Source organism: Miscanthus floridulus, chromosome 2 (genome assembly GCF_019320115.1).
Source record: "Miscanthus floridulus cultivar M001 chromosome 2, ASM1932011v1, whole genome shotgun sequence".
Lineage (NCBI taxonomy): Eukaryota > Viridiplantae > Streptophyta > Magnoliopsida > Poales > Poaceae > Miscanthus > Miscanthus floridulus.
Window position 1 is genome coordinate 627,150 of NC_089581.1, and position 20,061 is coordinate 647,210.

Here is a 20,061-nt window from a genome sequence, read left to right on the forward strand (position 1 = left end):
GTCTTTCTCATTAGTATCTAAATATTCGATGTGACTCTTCTAAACTTTAGTCTCTGGATCCAGACAGCTGCCTTTGCGACATGGATTTAGACATGGATTGTTGACTCTGAATCATGTGATGTCTGCAACTCGGCGGCCGAGACAACATCACGCATCATCTTTGGCTGAACCTCAGCGCGTCAGTTCTGGCAGGCCGCTGGCATTAGCACTGACGGAGATTAGGCAATTGAAAAGCTGATGGAAATTCAGTCCCCGGACCATATCCCCCAGCGACACTTTGGAACTTTTCTGCCGGTTTGCTCTTGGCACATTTGGAAGTGGCGGAACTCCATCTCCGTCAGAAACGAGCAAATGAACCTGAACGTTGCGCGATCAGCGTGCAAAGATGAAGCCTTCTTTTGGGGCGCTAGGCTAAAGCCTGATGACAGACACACAGCGAGCAAATGGTGCCTGGTGCTCACCAACTCAATGTCATAGGCGATATCTGAAATGTATCTTAACATTTGACTACGAAGGAGCCGCAATGAAATGAAATCGGGCGGGGGATGCGGTCCAGGTAACCAAACAGAAACAGCCCCTAGTCGTGATTCGCGTTCTCCATACGCCAACCAGGCCCGTCAGTCCCAAAGCGGGGCGCCACGTGTCCGCGTCGTCGCGATCTCGGCCTTTTCGCTTTCGGTTTCGGGCTCAAAAGGTTTCCAGGAGCCGCCACCGTAGCCGGCACCACCACCACTCCTCTTCCCCTACTTGCTCTCGGTTCCTCTCCAGTCTCCATCACAGGAGCACGAGACGCGCGCCACGGGAAGGGGGAAAAAACATGGCGGCGGCGAACGGGGACGCCAGCCACGGCGGCGGCGGTGTTCCGCGCCCGACGAACCCCATGGTGACGCCGCTGCTCACCGACCTCTACCAGTTCACCATGGCCTACGCCTACTGGAAGGCCGGCAAGCACCTCGACCGCGCAGTGTTAGCCCTGAGCCCCCTGCTCCTCCCCACCCCTAACTCTCCCACGCTCCCTTTGTTTCCTCTGTCCTGTCCCTCGATTTGTGGTGTCAGTTTACACTTACCTCCGGCGGAGTAGTGGCGATTTGTAAGGCCGGTGAGGAGGGGGCGATAGGTATGGCGCCGCCGGTGAGGAGGGGTTGGTAGGTATGGCCCCGCCTCGAATTAGGCAGTGCTAGCTGTGATAATCGTGCGAGAGGCTGGGCTAGCTGTGATAATTGTGGTCTGCTAAACTCTGAACAGATTTGGGCTCTGCTCGGTAGTTTCGTTTCAGTATGTTGTAAGATTAGGTTTGCAATGGAAAACCGTTTGCACTAGGCCAAGTGCTTTAATCTTTATCTAGGTGGTACTTGGTACAATGCAGTGTAGTTTAGCAAGTGTGTAAATCACCGTCACAGTTCTTCTGTTTGTATCGGTCTTCTAGTTATGCTTTACTCTCTTGCACCTGTACTTATTGCGAACTGAAATGTTTTCAGCTTTGATCTCTACTTCCGGAAAAATCCATTTGGCGGTGAGTTCACCATCTTTGGCGGCCTCGAGGAATGTATAAGGTTCATTGCTAACTTCAAGTTCACGGAGGATGAAACCAAATTTCTGCAATCTGTCATGCCTACATGTGAGGTGAATTTGCTAGTCTTGTTGAAAAAACTGGATCATGTTATTGGAAATTCTGCATGATGTACAGTTGAAAAACATTTGTAGTTTTCATTAGCAGCTCAACTATGCTCATTTCATATTATGATGATTCTTTCCATGTCTTGTGGCAACCAGCTAATTTATGCTCACCGCTCCTGTTGTAGGACGGCTTCTTTGAGTACCTACGTTCGATTGACTGCTCAGACGTGGAGGTTTATGCCATACCCGAGGGTTATGTTGTGTTCCCTAAAGTTCCACTGATGAGAATTGAAGGACCTGTTGCTGTAAGTACCAGGAATAAGTTAGCATGTAAAAGCTTCACAACAGTAGCTGCTGTAGGTTGACACATTTTTAACATGCACTGATATTCCAGTTTTCCCATACATTGAGGTTGCGATGTTTGTCCCAGGTTGTCCAGCTTCTTGAAACTCCATTTCTAAATCTGGTCAACTATGCTTCTCTGGTTACCACAAATGCGGCACGGCACCGACTTGTAGCTGGAAAGTCGAAGAATTTACTTGAATTTGGACTTCGACGGGCTCAAGTGGGTCTTACTTTTCATACTGGTTTGCTTGCTCATCCATTAACCTTTGTATGTTAGACCTATAAATACTCATCTATCAGGGACCTGATGGAGGAATCAGCGCATCAAGATATTGTTATATGGGAGGCTTTGATGCAACAAGGTCTGCTTTGCTCACTCAATGAACACAGTGCTGTAGTTATAGAATACTATGTGCTCTGACTTTATCTAGCCTTTTGAGTTTTTCTTTTTTTTGGACTCGTTCATAGCTTAGATTCGCTATTTTCTGCGCTCTTCTGGGTATTTGTCCGCCTAGATGCAATCTAAATGAACCATCTAGAATAGTAACATGTAGGCATGTAGCATATTGCTCATATATATGATAAGTCATAGTGAGGTGAGATATTTTCTTACTGAGTAGGTATACTAGATCTTGCAATGCTAGAAGATTATTTTATAAATTTACTTGGAAGGAAAGTCAGTTGTCATCATCATAATATATGATATCTACCTGAACAGCAATGTTGCAGCAGGAAGATTGTTTGGGATACCAATACGTGGGACTCATTCACATGCATTTGTCAGCTCCTTCATGGTTAGTGGTGACTTCTTGTTATTCCAATCTTGCTTTGTGAATGATTCAATTTACTGTCATTTTACGGAGTTTTCTGTGTGTCGTTATGCCATTATCTATACTAGAAACATTGGACATTAGTGATTAGTCCTGTTCCAACTGTTTTTTTCTTTGTTGTTAGATCCAATGCTTCTGTAGTAATGTACAGATTTGTTTATCAGGTTCAGATAGTGCAAGCATGCTTTATTCCATAGTTCCTCTGTTTCTCGTTTGCACAATTATAGGATTAACGTACTATTTCATGGCTTGAGAAATGATGAATCTGTTAGTTTGCATACAACAACAAAGCCTTTAAGTCTCAAACAAGTTGGGGTAGGCTAGAGTTGAAACCCAACAGAAGCAATCAAGGTTCAGGCACGTGAATAGCTGTTTTCCAAGCACTCCTATCTAAGGCTAAGTCTTTGGGTATATTCCATCCTTTCAAGTCTCCTTTTATTGCCTCTACCCAAGTCAACTTCGGTCTTCCTCTGTCTCTCTTCACGTTACTATCCTGGCTTAGGATTCCACTACGCACCGGTGCCTCTGGAGGTCTCTGTTGGACAATCTGTTAGTTTGCATATTGAACAAAAAAAAATTCTAGTTGGCTTGCATTTGATAACCCAGATGCTTTGTCAGGTGCCACTGCTACCCCCTAATATTCAAACATATAATAATGTGGGGTGATGGATGAAGTATATAATGAAGATAGGGATCTCATCTTGTACATTGTGTTTTTTTCCTGTAAGTCGAGTATACATAGTATTCACAACCAAGACGTTTTAGGATTAGATATTTTGAAATCTGTCCATGATGTAAATGTAGAAGGTCTGAAGGTGCAGTGAGGGATCAAATGCTTCACAGTGGGCAATGAGATAGTATGCTATGAACTTTGCAACTATGTGATTCGGGTTTTTTTTTCTGGACGAGAAAGCAAAGCTTCTATTCATTCCCAGTGGACTTCTGCTCTAACTTAGTATCGTTTTGCAGGGTCTTGATGACATTACTGACAAAGCACTTAGTAGTTCTGATGGTTCAAAGAAATGTGAAGATTTTGGCTCTCTGGTGCAGAATTGGCTGATCAGGATTCAGGTGTTGCTCATGTTACAGATTAATTACTACCCACTCAGATTTGGAAAAGCATGCTGAATTAGATATTTCATGTGCACTTATTCATTTTCTTCTTGCAAGTTACAATAGAGTTTTCCCTGCATTTTGAAGTTACAGACCTCCTAGTACTTAGTAATTTGTTTTCAACTATCCACTAGTCAAGATCTATAATTTGTTATTCTCAGGAATCTAGTTCATTGCATGGTACCTTTGGAGAAACAAACCAAAGTGAGTTGGCTGCATTCACGTCATATGCACTGGCATTTCCAAATTCCTTCCTGGCCTTGGTTGACACATATGATGTAAGTTGATCTTTGTCAGCAATTGTGTTTTCTATGTTGTTTTGTGACATGTGCAAAATAATGTTTCTTCTGTTTAATGGTTTTTCCCCGTGCTGGATAAACATTGCAGACACCATATGATTTCTTGAAATGACATGCAGCTCTCCTGCGTAGTTTGAGAAAAAATAATCAAAAGATAGAAAAGAACAAAAAATGAAAGCTCGACCAACCTAGGAGGAACTGTGGAATTGTTAATTAAAAAAATAGGCCCCCAACTTATTCGCGGGGATAGTGGATTGCATATATTCTGACCTGCTAGTTATGATTATTTGTATCCAGCTTAGGCTTGCTAGAGATAGTGGATTGCTCATGAAATAGTGAATGCTTAGGGATGACCTTGATAGAATTAGCACATCAACTTCTATCTGAGCATAGCTGATATTTTAATCCATGCCACTGCTAGGTCACGAGAAGTGGAGTGCCAAACTTCTGTGCTGTTGCTTTGGCCCTCAATGATATGGGGTAATTTTGTCTGAGCCCGTCTCCTTAATACTTAGTTTTCCTTTTCTCAACGTGCACAAGTAAAACTTTGTGGTTGCTTCCTTTATAAAGAGCAATTGCACTTTCAACATAAGTAAACTTGTCTTTTCTTTAGCCCTTCCATTGTACTCAATATTCAGTTTTGAGGTTCATTGTTGCCTAACTTACCTAGAAGTGATGGCATGAATATTTAGGAATAATCAGGGACTTTTGGTGTGATATGTAACACTAATTAGCAGTGGCGGAGCCAGACACTTATAAGAACCCGGACAATTCTTATTGTGCAAGAATATTTATCTAGAAAAAATACAGAGTTTCTATTTAATACAATGGAAAATTTCCTTTGCACATCGCGGAGGAGCCTGGCTGGCCGCCCAGGGTGGCCGGGCGGTGGGTCTACCACTGCTAATTAGCAAGAAACTTTCTCCCTAACAAGCATTTTGGGCATAGGAACCAATACCAGCACTTGCTCTCTTGGCTCTTTGCGTTAGAAATTCGCTGCCCTAAGTGCGTTATTTTTTAGTTACTCCACAAATGCATCTCATGTGTATTGCTGAGATTTAGGAAACTCCAGGTTTGCATGTGAGTATTAGTTGCTTTGATATTTCAGCAACGAGCTAGCTCAGTTGATCGAGGGTGTGGATGTATACCCAGACCACCCAGGTTCAAATTTTTATATACATTTCAGCAACAAATGATTCTTAAAATTCTTTATTGTTCTTGATAAGTCTGACTTAAAAATTCGCTCTGCCACTATAAAAAACTCAAATTATAAATTTATGATTGGAAGCCCCGGTCTATTTTCAAGGCATGAACTGCCACTGGTTTGCTCAAATTTGAAGCCATGGCTTTGTTCATCCCAGTTGCTCCCTTCGTGCATTAATTAGCTTGCTGCTAGGGTGGATCTTTAGAGCGGTTAGTCTTCATTGGTTTTAGTCTTCATTAGTTTTAATTTGGGCTGTGTATGTCCGTGAGTATGAAGCTGTGCAGTGGGTGGCATACAACAATGCCATGGCGTACAAGCTCAGCCGGAGCCAGACAGGCTGTTGGCGGGTGGGCGGTCTCAGGCACAGGAATTGGTCATGGGCAGTCAAGCTCCTCTGGGAGCTTAGGGGGCTGGGCGGCTGACTATTGATCTTTTCAGATGGAGCAGACAGCAAGCAGAGGACAGAGATGCGGATAGGTGCTACTTTGTCATACCACAGCATGATGGAACTGACATGTTTCAGTTTCATATTTGCAATTCATGCTTCGTTGGTCTATTAGTGATTGTTAAGTGTTCCAAAGAAAGCAGCAGAGATAAGCATTTGCCGTTGGCACTTACATAAGTTTTCATTGCAGGTATAAGGCAGTCGGTATTAGGTTGGACTCTGGTGACTTAGCATACCTATCCATTGAGTCCCGCAAGTTCTTCCGTGCAATTGAAAAAGAATTTGAAGTCGTTGGTTTTGGGAAAACAAGTATCACAGCAAGCAATGATCTTAATGAAGAAACTATAGATGCCCTGAACAAACAGGTAATCTACATATTATCCATTCAAAATGGTTGACATCGTAGCATGTAGATTTCTCTCTTGTAGAACAGGTTTGGAAATTATGTATATTGTAATTTCTGACATTTTTAAGTTTGTGCTAATGATATGTGTGATCCAATGGTCAGATATCATTAACTGAACTACGTGCTTAGTAGTTACAGCTACTGACTAGCACATGTCTAATACAGACTGGAACAGCATGGTCCCTGTACTAACAGGAAGAAATGAATTATTTATGCTTACTACAATACCTGGTACCAATTAACCGGCTAGTGGAAACCTCTGTTTAATTCTTTGTTATGATGAATTCAACATCACACATGGCTGTGCAAGCAGGTTCAAATGTGCAAGGCCGTGATAAATACATGCGTGCTCACATTAATTACATTTATTGCGTCACTGCAATCTATACATACTGGCATTTTTTGTGTAGGGCCATGAGGTAGATGCGTTTGGTATTGGCACCTACCTAGTTACATGCTATGCACAAGCTGCACTTGGTTGTGTATTCAAATTAGTTGAGATTAACAAACAGCCTCGCATTAAGCTTTCTGAAGATGTCACAAAGGTATGTATAGCCATTATTACTTCATAGCAGAAATAAGTCTTCTATGTATCCAAACAGACCGAGAACTTAGTTGTCTGCTCCAGGTATCGATACCATGTAAGAAAAAATGCTACAGATTGTATGGCAAAGAAGGATATCCGTTGGTTGATATAATGACTGGAGAAGATGAGCCAGGTCCAAAGGTAAACAATATCCATGTTAATGCTTAAAAATACAAACGGTGAGCTTGCATAAAAAAAATATTTCACTTCAAAATTCTAGGCTACATGGCACCTACATGTTCTTTCAGTTGTGATTTTGTATGCCATAGTTACTATTTTACGAAATCTGAAACAGCTGGTGGGTTTTATGATTTACCATTTGTTTATAGATTGGTGAAAGGCTCCTGTGTCGTCACCCTTTCAATGAATCAAAGAGAGCGTATGTTGTTCCGCAGCATGTTGAGGAATTATTGAGGTGCTACTGGCCTGGAACTTCATGTATGAACTCTCACCTGAGTTACTTTTGCATAGTGTTTTGTTACCTTATTTGCCCCTTGTGCATGCATGCTCCATTGACCGTGCTAGTTGTCTTTCATGAAGCATATTTACAATACACTGATGTGTACTATAGTAGACTATGATGTGCTGCTAGTATTGGCATTACCTAAAATAACTTATTGTCACTGCATGTATGATGCTAATCACCACAGCCAAATATAGAATAGGGTTTCTGCCACTAGGGATAGTGCACTGCTATCATAACAACCGTACCGCAAGAGCTGTAGGATTATCACTTACATCAGTTAAGTATGTGTCCTCGTTTAGTTTAAATTGTTAGACGGATAATAAAATTGTTATTTAAGCTGGGAGCCATTGATGTCAACATGTGTTGTGTTGTCATTTGGTGAAGCGAATCCACGGGAGGTGCTTCCATCCATCCAGGAGATTAGGACTCGGTGTATTCACCATCTGGACCGAATGAGGCCAGACCATATGAGGCGGCTGAACCCAACACCTTACAAGGTAGTCTAATCTAACTCTTGATCTGGATGCTATTAATGTCACAAGCTAAGACAATTTGATCGAACTCATATTTCATCATGCATCGTTGTATCTGAACAGGTAAGCGTGAGCACTAAGCTGTATGACTTCATCCATTTCTTGTGGCTCAATGAAGCGCCCGTCGGAGAACTGCAATGAAGAAATGAGGTGGCGGTAGGGTCGGAGCCCAAACAAACCTAACTCTAATAACCTGCTCCTCTCATGGGTCCTAATAAACTGTTGCCGTCGGACAAATTTCTGATCTTAATAAACAGTTGCCGTTGGAGCAATTTCTGCAGATGTTTTACCATCGCTGCGCTTCAGTAAAATGTGAGGATGTGCTGGTGGTGCGTCTGTGGAAACAGACCGTAGCCGAAGTGTTGCGTCCTGGGAATCAAGAGGATACCCATACTGTGTTGTATGACTCTTTAAAGGCGATGAGAAGCAATCACTGAATTTGAGACAAATTTACTTTGCCTTGATAGTTACCCTACCATTATCACTTGCTGAATTTTATGCATTTTACTGAAAGTCAAATTGGATTGTTTATTAAAAGAACAGGGAGAATGGTTTTTATTTATATTTATTAAAATAGTTTATTGTATTATGTAACGAATACGGGGAGAGATTGCGCCAGTCCGAGGCGCGAGGCGGTGACTCATCTGCCGACTGCCTCCGCGTAGATTGCGATCACGCAAGTTCGAGTCGGACTGTCCGCGCGCCTTCTGCCGGATATATATCTCGTCTCGTCTCGTCGACGCCGAGTCCCTTCGATCCCCGGCTCTGACTCTCTCATGGCGACCGGCACTGAGGAGGCGGAGAAAGCCTTCAGATCGGCGGAGGAGCGCTTCCTCGTCGACGACCTCGACGGCGCGCTGCGGGTGGTCCGGAACGCCAAGAGGCACTTGGCGTCGCTCCCTGCCCTGCAGAGCGCCCTCGCCGCGTACGAGGTCCACGCCGCCGCCCGCGGCGGGAGGAACTGCTGGTACGCGGTGCTCGGCGTCGGCCAGCCGGAGCCAGTCACGCACGATCACGACGCCATCAAGAAGCGGTACAGGCGTCTCTGCCTCGTCCTGCACCCGGACAAGAACCGCTCGGCGGCCGCCGACGGCGCGTTCAAGCTGCTCCAGCGGGCGTGGGAGGTGCTCTCCGCCCGCCACCCTCCGGGAACCGGCTCCGGACCCGGACCCAAGCCCAGGCCGCCGCCGGCCGGAGCCCCCGACCCCGACTGGTGGTCCTCGTTCTTCCCCAACTCGCCGCCGCCGGCCGGAGCGCCCGACCCCGACCCCAACGGGTGGCCGTCGTACTTCCGCTACAAGCCGCCGCCCGAGCGCACCTGGTTATCGTACGGCTACACGCCGCCGCCGCCCTTCTCGTCGGCGTCCTCGGTCAACTTCAACGCGTGGCGGTCGAGGTACGCGCGCAAAAAGGGCACCGCCTACTGCGGGCACTGCTGCTCGGAGTCCGAGTCCGCCGCGGGAGGCGGCCACCGCGGCACGCCCGGCGGCAGGTGCCATTCGTGCGGCACTCCCTTCAATCCGCCGCCGCAGCAGCAGAGCCAGGCGGAGGGTGCCTCAGCCCCGTCCCCTGCAGCCACCGCCGCTGAGCCACCGCCACGCGATCCTCCGCCGCGGCGGCGGCAACGTGACGATGACGAGCGGGAGAAGTTCACGTGCCCCACCGAGTGCTCCCGGTGCAAAACGCCCTTCTCGTCGCTGGTGTCCCGTGGGATGTGCGAACTCAGGTGCCAGGCCTGCTCCTACGATGCCTTCGTCTACGTGTACGACCGCCACCGGGCCATCGCTTTCTGAAGCTTCTTCTCCTCCTCCTTCATCTCTTTGCATTGCAAAGAATACGGGACTGTGCATGTGTGTGTCTCTTGCAGGTGTGGCGCCGCCGGCTAGAAGAACGACCTCGACTCCATCATCATCCTTTTGCAACTGCATCTGCATGAAAAGCTTTTCTTGGACGAAGACTTTGTGGGACGGTGAAGGTTTGTTTGCGAATTTGCAACGATGCATTATATTGCTTGCTGCTACAATACATGCATGCCACTGATTTGCTCGTTTGTTCTTAAAAATTCAAGGAAGCATGTGCAAATCGTGAAGTGCCATGGTTGAGATTGTAAGTCGTTAAATAATGTGATCTTCTGCTTACTTGTCTCGAGTCTCGATGTATGACTCACATTACTCGTCAGTGTTGATCCTGGAGAACTTGGTTGAGCAGGACACCTGGTTTCTATGACAATTGTGAGTTATTTTTTTCTATTCATGTTTCGTCGATCTCCCAAAGAGATGATGGAATGTCGTTGGTACTGAAACAGGTCATCTGTCAACGGAGGAGCTGCAAACCCCACAACGAGCAGCTCTGAAACTCTGTACTCTGTATGCTGCTGCTGGAAGCACACTTCCCTGAAACAAGTACCTCTGAAACAAGTACCAGAACAGGCAAGGTTAGCACCCAAGTTAAAGAAAAAAACTAAACATTTAGAGTGGACGTTCTGAAATAAGAGTATATATTGCTAAGCAAAAGTAGTTCCAAACAAGTAAAAAAACTTGGAGTAAAGTCTTTACCTTAATTTATAATGTTTTTTCAGAGGAAAAAAAAAACAGGTACTGATGTTGACGATTATATGTTATAGAGCCCTACAAATATAGGGCATCTCTTCCACTTAACCATTTTTTACAAGATAGTAAAAAGGCTAATTTTGCTTCAATAGTGAAGTTGTCATTATTTAGGAGTTAGGACCATTCCAGTTTTTTAGATTATAGTTGGTCTAAGTTCCATAAACATCCATATATCTGAAAACAGCCCTACCAAAAAATTGGTCCCCAAAAGACCAGGTATTGGAGGCTCTCCCAAAATTTTTGTCTGAGGTTGATGGAACCATCTGTGAAGCCACCGCTAGAGGCTCTCCCAAAATTTTTGTCTGAGGTTGATGGAATCATCTGTGAAGCCACCGCTAGGGATTGACTGCTGATGTTGCAGCTATCAGCTTGGTAAATTTCATGACATATAAATTAAGCAAAGGGATAGCATGCATGGGAAGTGTTGATTCATGAACCATGATGTAAAGTTCTCTGCCGTGATACATGTAAGCTTTATGCACATCTATATTAGTAACAAAAGAATAATGTTCATGCTATGCCGTGATGAAATTCCATCAAAGCTTACTTGTAGGCTGTGCTATGTGCTTTGTTGCTACGAGCAAAGAAACTGTAGTCTGCAATGTTGGTTGAAAGTGCAAGGACCATGAGGAACATGAGAGATTACACACAGATTTGAGGCCTGGAACCTTGGCTTTGCATAATCTAGCCGTTGGTGATAGTTTTGTTTGTACGTGGAATCAGAAAGGTGGAAATAATTTGACGTTTGACACTTAAAAGCTTATAGGGAACAATACAGCTTTCTTTAGAACCAGTTTTGGCCCAGCTTCTATAGAACATTATTCAGTAAAATGAAAAATATTTCAACTGCTCATTGAGGATATGATGTTGCCAATGAGTTCCTATTAACAATCTAACGACACATGAATGAGGTCCAAGTACAGCTAGCTTGCAAGCTAGGACAGCACAAGTAGGTATTTTTCAGCATGGTCTGGATTGCGCCTTAGAGAATATAAAATAATAATTGTCGCCATATTTGAGTTGCAAAACGAGGGCCAGCAGGCGGAGGCCAGCCAGCGAGTCGTCGACCACCGAGGCACATCCCGGCAGATCTTCTCGGCAAGTGCCTTAATTGCCTCTCCTCCGCGCATCCGGTGGCAACCTGCAAGCTGCCTCAATGATGTCTGCGGTGCAGGGGATTTCGACACATTGCGCGCAACTGCAAGCGGCCAAGGCGCTTGGGCTCTCGGAGCTCGGGCGATGCAAGAGCCATGGGTCGCCAGCCGCATCGCCCTCTTCGTAGCACCCATAACGCCTGCTCCACTGGGTCGGCGGACCATGATGGTTCGCTGGTGGGGTCAAGTCGGACAGCGCCATTCCTGCCATTGGCAGTCGCCGGCGCCGAAGGTGGAGGCGTCACAGGCGGTCGGCAGGGGCTGCACAGACAGCACCGGCCTTCACCTCGATGGTGAGCTGTCCAGCGAGACAGGCATTGTCCAGCCTGACCCGTTGACGCTGACGCTGACGCTGTACTCGGACGCCACGCATGGTCGCGACATCACGGAGGACCCAATGTTGGAGGAGTTCGCTGCCTCGCTCGCCAGCAGTCGGATCGTCGCGTGGCCTTCTCTTGAGCGCCTGTTGTCACCACCGGTGGCCCCCCCACCACAAGATGAGGCCCCGATAGTGGCGGCCACCCAGCTGGAGGATGATGACCCGACGGCAGTGGTCTCCGGTGCGTTGCGGACACCATCTTCACGCCCCATTCACTGGGCTGTGGACTCAACCCCTCCCAGTTCACCGCCGGTGGATACCCACCCGGCTGAGGACAACGACGACTCCGTCAAACGCCGCCTCGATAGCTTCAACAAAGTGACGCGTAAGAGGGACTCTCCACTGATTTGTGAGCCTCCAATGCAGCCTCCTGCTAAGCTAGTGATACCGCGGTGGAGCAGGCGGTTGGGGGGCTCAGCCCCTCTCTCGAGTACCTGCTTCCAAGCGAGGTGATGTGCTGATCATACAGTGCATGGGCTTCACGAGAGTCCATCAGCGCCATCCGCGTCGGCACCTCCGCATCTGCGTCCGCCCCCACCGCTGCCCCTGCCCCCGCCTCCGCCTCCGCCTCCGCCTCCACCTCCACCTGCACCCGCCTCCGCCTCCGCCTACTCCTCCGTCTCCGGACAAAGCGCACTCTATCTCCTCCATCGAGTGTCTGAATTGACCAAAGGAATAAAAAATGAAAGATGGACTGAAATGGGCCTAGTACATGGAAACAAGCCCGTCACGCAGGGAAGTGACCCAGAAACAAAGACACACCTCAGAATGCACGAATCTCAACAGAATCATAGCCATAGAAAACTGATTGATTAAGAGACACAATACCATCCGATAGATGAATAGAAATTCTCAAAAAAAGGCAGATAATAGGTAAGGGGGGGGGGGGGGGGATCTACCTCTACACGTGCTCCAAGGCAGAGAGAGTTTGCGATGAGAAAAGATAATAAGAAAATTGAAAAGACATTCTTGGATACAAACTGTATTTACTTAGTTGCTTGTGACCTACTCCATCAGATGACAAAACACACTCGGTCCGAAAGAAAAAGGTAAATTCTAATATAGTATGAGTTAAACAGTCATAATTTTGATCAAATTTGCTAAAAATGTCAATATTTATTATGCTAGTATCATTAGATTCGTCACGTAATGATTTTGCATTATAACAAAATAAAAAGCTACTAGTACTAGATAGACTCCGATACCGGGGCGGAGCCAGGTGCTTTCCATCGGGCGATTCGGACTCGACTCCGACTGGAACGCGCGCCGCGCGGAGACGAAAACGCCGACTCCAATCGGATTCCGACCCCGACTTGGAGGCAACTGAAGAGCCAGCTATATATCTCCCTCTCCATGCAAAGGCTCCGTCCATCCAGGCCAGTTCAATCCAGCAGGCTCCCACATGGCGGTGTGTAACGCGAGGGAGAAAGCCGAGAAGGCATACCGGCTCGCGGAGGAGCTCTTCCTCGCCGGCAAAATCCACGACGCGCACAGAAAGGCCAAGAAGGCGAAGCGGCTCTGCCCGACCCTTCCGGGCGTGGACAACGCGCTCGCGGCGTACGAGGTCCACGTCCACGCCGCCGAGCGCGGCGGCCCCGGCGGCTGGCGCACAGTCCTCGGCATAGGCCCCGGCGCCGACGCCGACACCACCGCCACGCAGGACGCCGTCAAGAAGCAGTTCCGACGGCTGTCGCTCCTCGTCCACCCGGACAAGACCCACTGCGCCGCCGCCGAGGGCGCCTTCAGGCTGCTGCGGGAGGCACGCGATGAAGCCCTCTCGCCACCGCCACCGTCGAGCACTCCCCCGCCTCCGGCCGCCGCCGCCCAGGCCCAGGCCCAGCCTCCGCGGCCGAAGGTGAAGGTGCTGATGATGATGCAGCCGCCGGTGCAGGAGCCGCGCGAGCCCATCCTCATCTACTGCCCCTCCTGCAAGACCGAGTTCCGCGGCATGGTCGGGCGCCGGGAGCGGCGGGACGGCATGAGGTGCGCCCGCTGCCCCGCGTGGCTCAACACGCCGTGGCAGACGAAGCCGCCGACGGAAAAGAAGCCTCCGGCCGCGGCGGGGCGGCAGGTGTTCCAGTGCCCGGCCAAGTGCCCCGGGTGTGGAGAGCGGTACACGTCCATGGTGTGCGTCGGCCGGTGGTGCCTCCAGTGCAAGGCGTGCTCCATGGCAGCCATGGTCGATGTGCACGGACCCGATCAAGCCACTGCCTCTTTCAAAAGGCGTGCCTGATGCCCTAAACAAGTAAACATGCATGAGCTAGGAACCGGTTCCTTCCAAGCTACAGTACAGGTCAGGAGATGCTACCTCTTCAAGAACCGTGGAATCGCCAACGATATCAAGCCTTTTTTTTACCCGGTGAAGTATGTGTGTAAATCTTCTGTTCTTTTGCTTTTGCATTCCTTAAACAACATACTCCCTCCGTCCCAAATTACAAGACATTCCAACTCTCTTGACAGCCAAAGTATCTTAAATTTAACCAAATTTATATAATAAAATAATAACATTTATGATATCAAATAAGTATCATTAGATTATATTCTTCATTAACTATATTTTTATAGTATACCTATTTAATATCATATATCGTTGTATTTTTTTTCTATAAGTTTGATCAACTTGATCTCTCAAAAAAAAATTGGAATAACTTATTTAGGACGGAGAGAGTATGAACCACTTCAACTTCAAGACATGTGGAATTGCCAACGATCTCAACCTTTTTTTTCCATTGAAGTATGTGTGTATAAATCTCCTGTTGTTTTGCTTTTGCATTCCTTCAAAAACACAAGAATTTGCAATGACATGTACCATATATATGTTTTACTACTGAATGAATATTGATACAGGAGAACTTGATTTGCAGTGGGCAGTGGCATGAGGAGAGCAGATGCTGACCAAATTGTAAAGCGTCCAGGCCAAGTATAGCACGTCTTGTAATGGTGCGACCAGAAAATGCGTTTCCAACCTAGCACAATCTAAGCCTACTAAAATCCACCAAGTAAATAACGTGAAATCATTCTCCATAACATCACAGCTCGAGCCGATGAAAACTAAGCACACGAGTTGTGCAGTCACAAACTATCAACTCCCTATATATATCCTTGACTCCCCTATGCACTGATGATATATATTCTCCAATAACATATTATCCACATAGATCTGAAACTAGGAACCATTTGGTGAGAGCAGCTTATTCAGTCATCATCTTGACCAGACTGATCATCAGGGTCGCCGCTCAGAAATGAGCCGATGGACTTGCGAAGGATGTGAATTGATTTGTCGTCCTGTGAAGCATGAATGCAGAATTAGAGAACTGATTATGTTTCGTGAACCATACGAAGTTGTCACGGTAACGATGCATGGTGGTGAGATCAGTAATCGGAAAATCAAGCATGCTGCAACATTTACCTGCTTCATCTTCTTCAGAGATTCTTCTGCATTTGCTATCTTCTCTGAAAATGTTTTCTCAAGTTCAGATAGAGTAGCCTTCTCCTTCTTCCCTGTTAAAAGGCATGTCAGAGCAGCAAACTCATAAACACAACTTAAGGAACTAGCTATCTACTACTTACTCTGCAGTTCATACTGCGCAAGCAATTTCTCTTTATCATCTTCAAACTTTGAGAACAGGTCTGCACAAAAGAGTACACAGATAGGTCAATTAAAAATGAGGATAACTGATGACGACTATTTCAGTGAAGAGGACAGTGAGGCAATATATGCACAGCACAGTGCTCTATGGGTGATTTCACATTAACACTAAAATATTATCTCTTTCTAAATCACGAATTATAGGAAAGTGTGTGTGACAGTATAGGTACAGCACAGCAATATATGGTTCCATTTAGTAGCTGCAAAACTGCTAGCAGATTAAGCATCCTTAGGTGAGCTTGTTATAGATTTCCTCTGATGATAATTAACAAAAAAAGGCAAACGGCACAACTCACTTGTGGCCACAGAATATCTGGAGTCAAGATCTAAACGTGTCATATTCAAGATGAAATGGTAATCATTCCAGGCCAGCATATGCATGATGAACAAACTAAGGATGGTACCAGGACTGCTCAAGCATGACATGAGCTAAGATAAAGATATGCAAGACAATAACGAATTAACGATGCAGCATATCACAATAGGTATCAGCTTAGCTCTTATCTGGCCTACCTTTGAAATTCTGTATGTGTGCAGCTTTGTCTTTGCAGAACTTGTCATGTGTTGCTTGAAATTTGGTGTACTCATTCTTCAACAAACCTTCGCACTGCATAACAAATAAATGAATCTTCCATTAACCAAAATCTGATCAAATTAGCAACCAGAAGCACATTGAAGCATCAAGTACAATTCCAAACCTCTTTTGAAGTCTTTGACAATGCTTTCAGAAAACTCTGCCTGTGCACGCACATAAAAACAATTGTTAGGGGTACATTCCATTCAGGGTGTTCACAGTATTTATTATCAAGAGCCTGTTTCAGTTCTTAGTCTATAGCTACAACTAAAAAGGAGCACATCAGATTTCGCTGCAGGAGCTAATGTATGGATTAGTTATTTGCTCACCTCTCCTTCTCAAGCCTAGACTTGGTGTCCTGTACCATAGTCTGAACCTCTGTTGCCACGCTGAAAGATACCAAAACTTGTTAGCAATGTACTCAAGATAGCTCCCTGCAACGAGTACAACATCCAGATTGAAGAATGCATCATGTGGACACCGGAAACGACAGTAGAACAGCAAGGACAGAGTTTACCTAGACATTGGTCATAAAGATAGAAACTATATAAGATTCCATGATGCCATTGTTCCTGAACTCCAGTCTGAATCTACTTGCCAGACACCATAGGTGGATTCAGTAATAATGCTACCTTCAGCATGCGCAGACCAAGGGACAACAAATTCTCTAATCGTGAGCTACTACAACAATCAGTGATTCGTTAAAGCACCCAGGGATTGGAGAACAATTTGACACCCATGATAGGCGCCCTGCTAAACTGTGGTTTGAAGCACAGCCATCTGAAGTGCACAAATCAGACACAACACAGCAAGTATCACCAACACATGCCTTCCATAGTAGGGTACCACATCAGATATCAATCAGACGTTTTGTGCAAATCTGCACTACATGTTGTGCTTGCCATGCAACAAACCACAACAAATCTCCCTTGGATTGGAGCAAACAGAACAGTTGCACACACACACATTACATTATGTACACTTCACGTTAAATAAAACATTATGTACACTTACAGAACAGTCCCGCACATAGACATTCAGTAAAACCAAAATGCTGGGTGGGTGCGCGGGAATGGAGATCGTAATCACCTAGAAATGGCCTGTTCGGTCTTCTTCCGGCCGTCCTTGTGGGCCTTGTCCTTGATGTGCTTCAGCAACGTGACGATCTCCTTCATGTCACTGCCTCCAACAATCACATTGAAGGCACGCCCGGGATCATGAAATGTGTAGAGAGGAATCAATCAATCGCACGAAAGTTCCCCCAAAAAAATTGTCACGGAACGGAGGCGCAATTACGAACGAAAACCCTCGCTTCGTCGCCCCGATTCGAACCAACAGCCTCGCTCACGGACCGCGGCGAATCCAAAGCAGCGAACACGAAAGGCGAGAGGAGAGAGAGAGGGGGGGAGGAGGGGTGCGGAGCAGGCAAGGCAAGGCACCTGTCGAACTCGTGGTCGGAGTCGCCCATGCCGTCGCGCTCCCGCCGCCTCTTGTCGGAGACGAGCGCCTCGGCGGGGTCCTTCGCCGCCGCGGCCCGCTTGCCGCCGCTCGCCTTCGCCTTGGCCTTCGCCGCCGCCGACATCGCCGCTGGTGCCCGGGCCCAAGAGAGACCGCCTTGCCCGCTTGCCTCTGGGGGTGGTGCGGTCGTGACGCCGTGCGTGCTTGGTTTCGCGTGTTTTGAAATGGACGCCGCCGGGTCTTGACGGCGAAGGGGCTAGGCCGCGGGGGCCGGGGGGATTGGAGGGAGGCGTTGGGCCTAGCGAATTTAGGGAGGTGGCCCAAATCAATGGCGGCCCAAGTCAGTTTGTTATGTATGTTTGCTATAGGTAAATGCCCATGTGTTGCACCGGAAAAAAAGTGCTCTATTAATATTGGGAAAAAAACTAAATTGTGGTGAAAAAGTGACTTATATATGCATGGGTGATCTTCAATTGGCTCCACCAAAAATACACAACAAAAAAAATCCATTCAAATTCAACTTTGGTTGTTCTTTTTGCTGCATCATACATGTCCAATGTGCGTGTTCATTTAAATAACTCTTAACTATATATGCACGGTTTTTTAGAAAATGGGAAAATTTCAAGCCTCTGCTAACAAGTTTTTCTCGTATGACAATGAATGAATGAATTTTCTCATAATAATGAGAAGAAATGCACTGCCATTCTCTAAATTAATAGCACAGTGAAGCATCTAAAGTTTAGTTATCTGGTACAAAGCATATAAAGGTTCAAGTCCAAGACGCGGCTTCTGACTTCTTACATTATAAGTATCTGACTTCTTGCATTGTAAGTATCCTGCATATAAGTTGTTTGTTAAATTTTAAAGATAAAGTATTGTTGATATATCTTGAAAAAATATGTATTGACTGCGTGATGCATTACCTCTTTCATGGAGTCAGAACCTCTTTATATACAATATTCTTTGTGAATATATCCTTTGTCGCTTTCATCTTCCGCTTCTCCTTTTCCATCCCCTTCCCTTTCCCTTTCCCCTTGTTCATCTCCTTCTCCGCAGCCGGCATAGCCAGGATCCTAATGTTCGATCTTGCTGTGGCTCTTGATAGCGCCACATGCAATTAGCCGTGCGAGAACACTGGTTCCGACAAGTATATCCTGACGTTAGGGATAGTCTGCCCCTATGCCTTGTTAACGGTCATCGCGAAGCTAAGTCGAATAGGGAACTTCTTTCGCTTAAATTGGAAAGGGAACATCTCGTCGTCCGACGGGCATAAGGGTATGTGAGGCAGAAAAAACCCGCTTTTTCAGCGTGCTGTCCCAACATAATTTCTGCGTCTATGGTATTCTTTTGGAACCCCCATATGATAAGCCTGGTACCATTACAAAGTCCGTTCGCAGGGTCAATGTTCCTAAGCAGTATGACCGGACAACCAATCTTCAACTTCAACATATGTGGAGGTAGACCATTGGGTGTCAAAGTGTTAAGGAATTCCTCATGGTAGTAGTTGTGCGGATCATCCACCGCACAGTCAAAGCTATGGTACACCATCTCATCCCCATGGAAACGACCTATCATCTTCATATTAATCATATCAACCCAGTCGTTCCACGTAGATAATATCGCTCGAGAGGTGATATAACCTTTGCTTGACATATTTGCACTGAGATTAGGGAATATGCAATCAATTAGAGTATCAAGGTCACTATCTTCCCTAGTGTACAGTATGCACATATCATGAGGAAGACGGATTTCATCATCAACAGTCGTCTCCTCAGATCCTCCACAGACACGCAACAAGTATTCTGCAAACCACGGGTCGCTCTTTGCCCTCATGTTGCGCGCCAGTTTTAGATATCGCATGGAATCCCAAAGGTACGACATCCGTAGCGAGGCATGGACCACCTGAGCCCTCGACCCTCTCCGAACAACGGGAAGAACCTGTCTAAAATCTCCACCAAACACCACGGTCTGCCCTCCGAACGGTAGCTCTGGTCGGTCTATTATATCACGGAGACTGTTGTCCAGCGCCTCGATAGACTTCCTCTTTGTCATGCTAGCCTCATCCCAAATAATGAGAGATGATGCTCAAAGCAGCTTAGCAATACCACTCTATTTCATGAAGGTGCAAAAGGCCCCATTATCAATGGTGAGGGGAATCTTGAAGCACGAGTGGGCGGTTCTGCCACCAGGCATTATTGAGACTACGACACCAGGTGCAGTTGTTGCCATAGCAATCTTTTTCTGACTGCGTATAGTAGCGAGAAGTGCTCTGTATAGATAAGTCTTTCCGATCCTGCTAGGACCATCCACAAAGAAGAGACCCCCGTGTTTGGTATCAACCGAGGACATAATCTCATCATATGCAGCCCACTGCTCCTCATTAAGGGTGTCTGA

The 20,061-nt window shown here is 46.4% G+C and overlaps 3 protein-coding genes across 3 annotated transcripts; 2 read left to right on the forward strand and 1 right to left on the reverse strand.

Annotated features, from left to right (window-relative positions):
* The first annotated feature begins 706 nt into the window (after positions 1 to 706).
* On the forward strand, positions 707 to 8,337 carry LOC136514199 (nicotinate phosphoribosyltransferase 2-like). The gene is made up of 15 exons (XM_066508186.1): positions 707 to 966; positions 1,479 to 1,623; positions 1,803 to 1,922; positions 2,048 to 2,182; positions 2,263 to 2,324; positions 2,681 to 2,756; positions 3,762 to 3,863; positions 4,067 to 4,183; positions 4,626 to 4,684; positions 6,044 to 6,218; positions 6,670 to 6,804; positions 6,888 to 6,986; positions 7,175 to 7,283; positions 7,696 to 7,808; positions 7,908 to 8,337. The coding sequence occupies exons 1-15, from the start codon at positions 818 to 820 to the stop codon at positions 7,983 to 7,985; spliced, it is 1,674 nt and encodes a 557-aa protein (XP_066364283.1). The 5' UTR covers positions 707 to 817; the 3' UTR covers positions 7,986 to 8,337.
* A 283-nt stretch (positions 8,338 to 8,620) lies between these two features.
* LOC136513756 (uncharacterized) lies at positions 8,621 to 11,726 on the forward strand. The gene is made up of 3 exons (XM_066507726.1): positions 8,621 to 10,075; positions 10,150 to 10,702; positions 10,761 to 11,726. Exon 1 carries the CDS (start codon positions 8,621 to 8,623, stop codon positions 9,635 to 9,637), a length of 1,017 nt encoding a protein of 338 aa, XP_066363823.1. The 3' UTR covers positions 9,638 to 10,075; positions 10,150 to 10,702; positions 10,761 to 11,726.
* A 3,069-nt stretch (positions 11,727 to 14,795) lies between these two features.
* LOC136537569 (meiosis-specific protein ASY3-like) lies at positions 14,796 to 17,901 on the reverse strand. The gene is made up of 8 exons (XM_066529499.1): positions 17,649 to 17,901; positions 17,299 to 17,388; positions 16,539 to 16,598; positions 16,334 to 16,373; positions 16,149 to 16,242; positions 15,557 to 15,616; positions 15,396 to 15,487; positions 14,796 to 15,271 (listed from the first exon to the last, which is right to left on the reverse strand). The coding sequence occupies exons 1-8, from the start codon at positions 17,789 to 17,791 to the stop codon at positions 15,182 to 15,184; spliced, it is 669 nt and encodes a 222-aa protein (XP_066385596.1). The 5' UTR covers positions 17,792 to 17,901; the 3' UTR covers positions 14,796 to 15,181.
* Between the last annotated feature and the right edge of the window lie 2,160 nt (positions 17,902 to 20,061).

What these genes read in the sequence shown, in the direction of transcription:
- LOC136514199 (XM_066508186.1), top strand. Translation starts at nt 818, where the DNA reads ATGGCGGCGGCGAACGGGGACGCCAGCCACGGCGGCGGCGGTGTTCCG. An exon ending in TTGGACTTCGACGGGCTCAA is followed by an intron (nt 2,183 to 2,262) that starts GTGGGTCTTACT and finishes CTCATCTATCAG; the next exon opens with GGACCTGATGGAGGAATCAG. An exon ending in TTTCTGAAGATGTCACAAAG is followed by an intron (nt 6,805 to 6,887) that starts GTATGTATAGCC and finishes TGTCTGCTCCAG; the next exon opens with GTATCGATACCATGTAAGAA.
- LOC136513756 (XM_066507726.1), top strand. Translation starts at nt 8,621, where the DNA reads ATGGCGACCGGCACTGAGGAGGCGGAGAAAGCCTTCAGATCGGCGGAG.
- LOC136537569 (XM_066529499.1), bottom strand. Translation starts at nt 17,791, where the DNA reads ATGTCGGCGGCGGCGAAGGCCAAGGCGAAGGCGAGCGGCGGCAAGCGG. An exon ending in TGCGCAGTATGAACTGCAGA is followed by an intron (nt 15,488 to 15,556) that starts GTAAGTAGTAGA and finishes GCCTTTTAACAG; the next exon opens with GGAAGAAGGAGAAGGCTACT. An exon ending in CTCTGAAGAAGATGAAGCAG is followed by an intron (nt 15,272 to 15,395) that starts GTAAATGTTGCA and finishes CATGCTTCACAG; the next exon opens with GACGACAAATCAATTCACAT.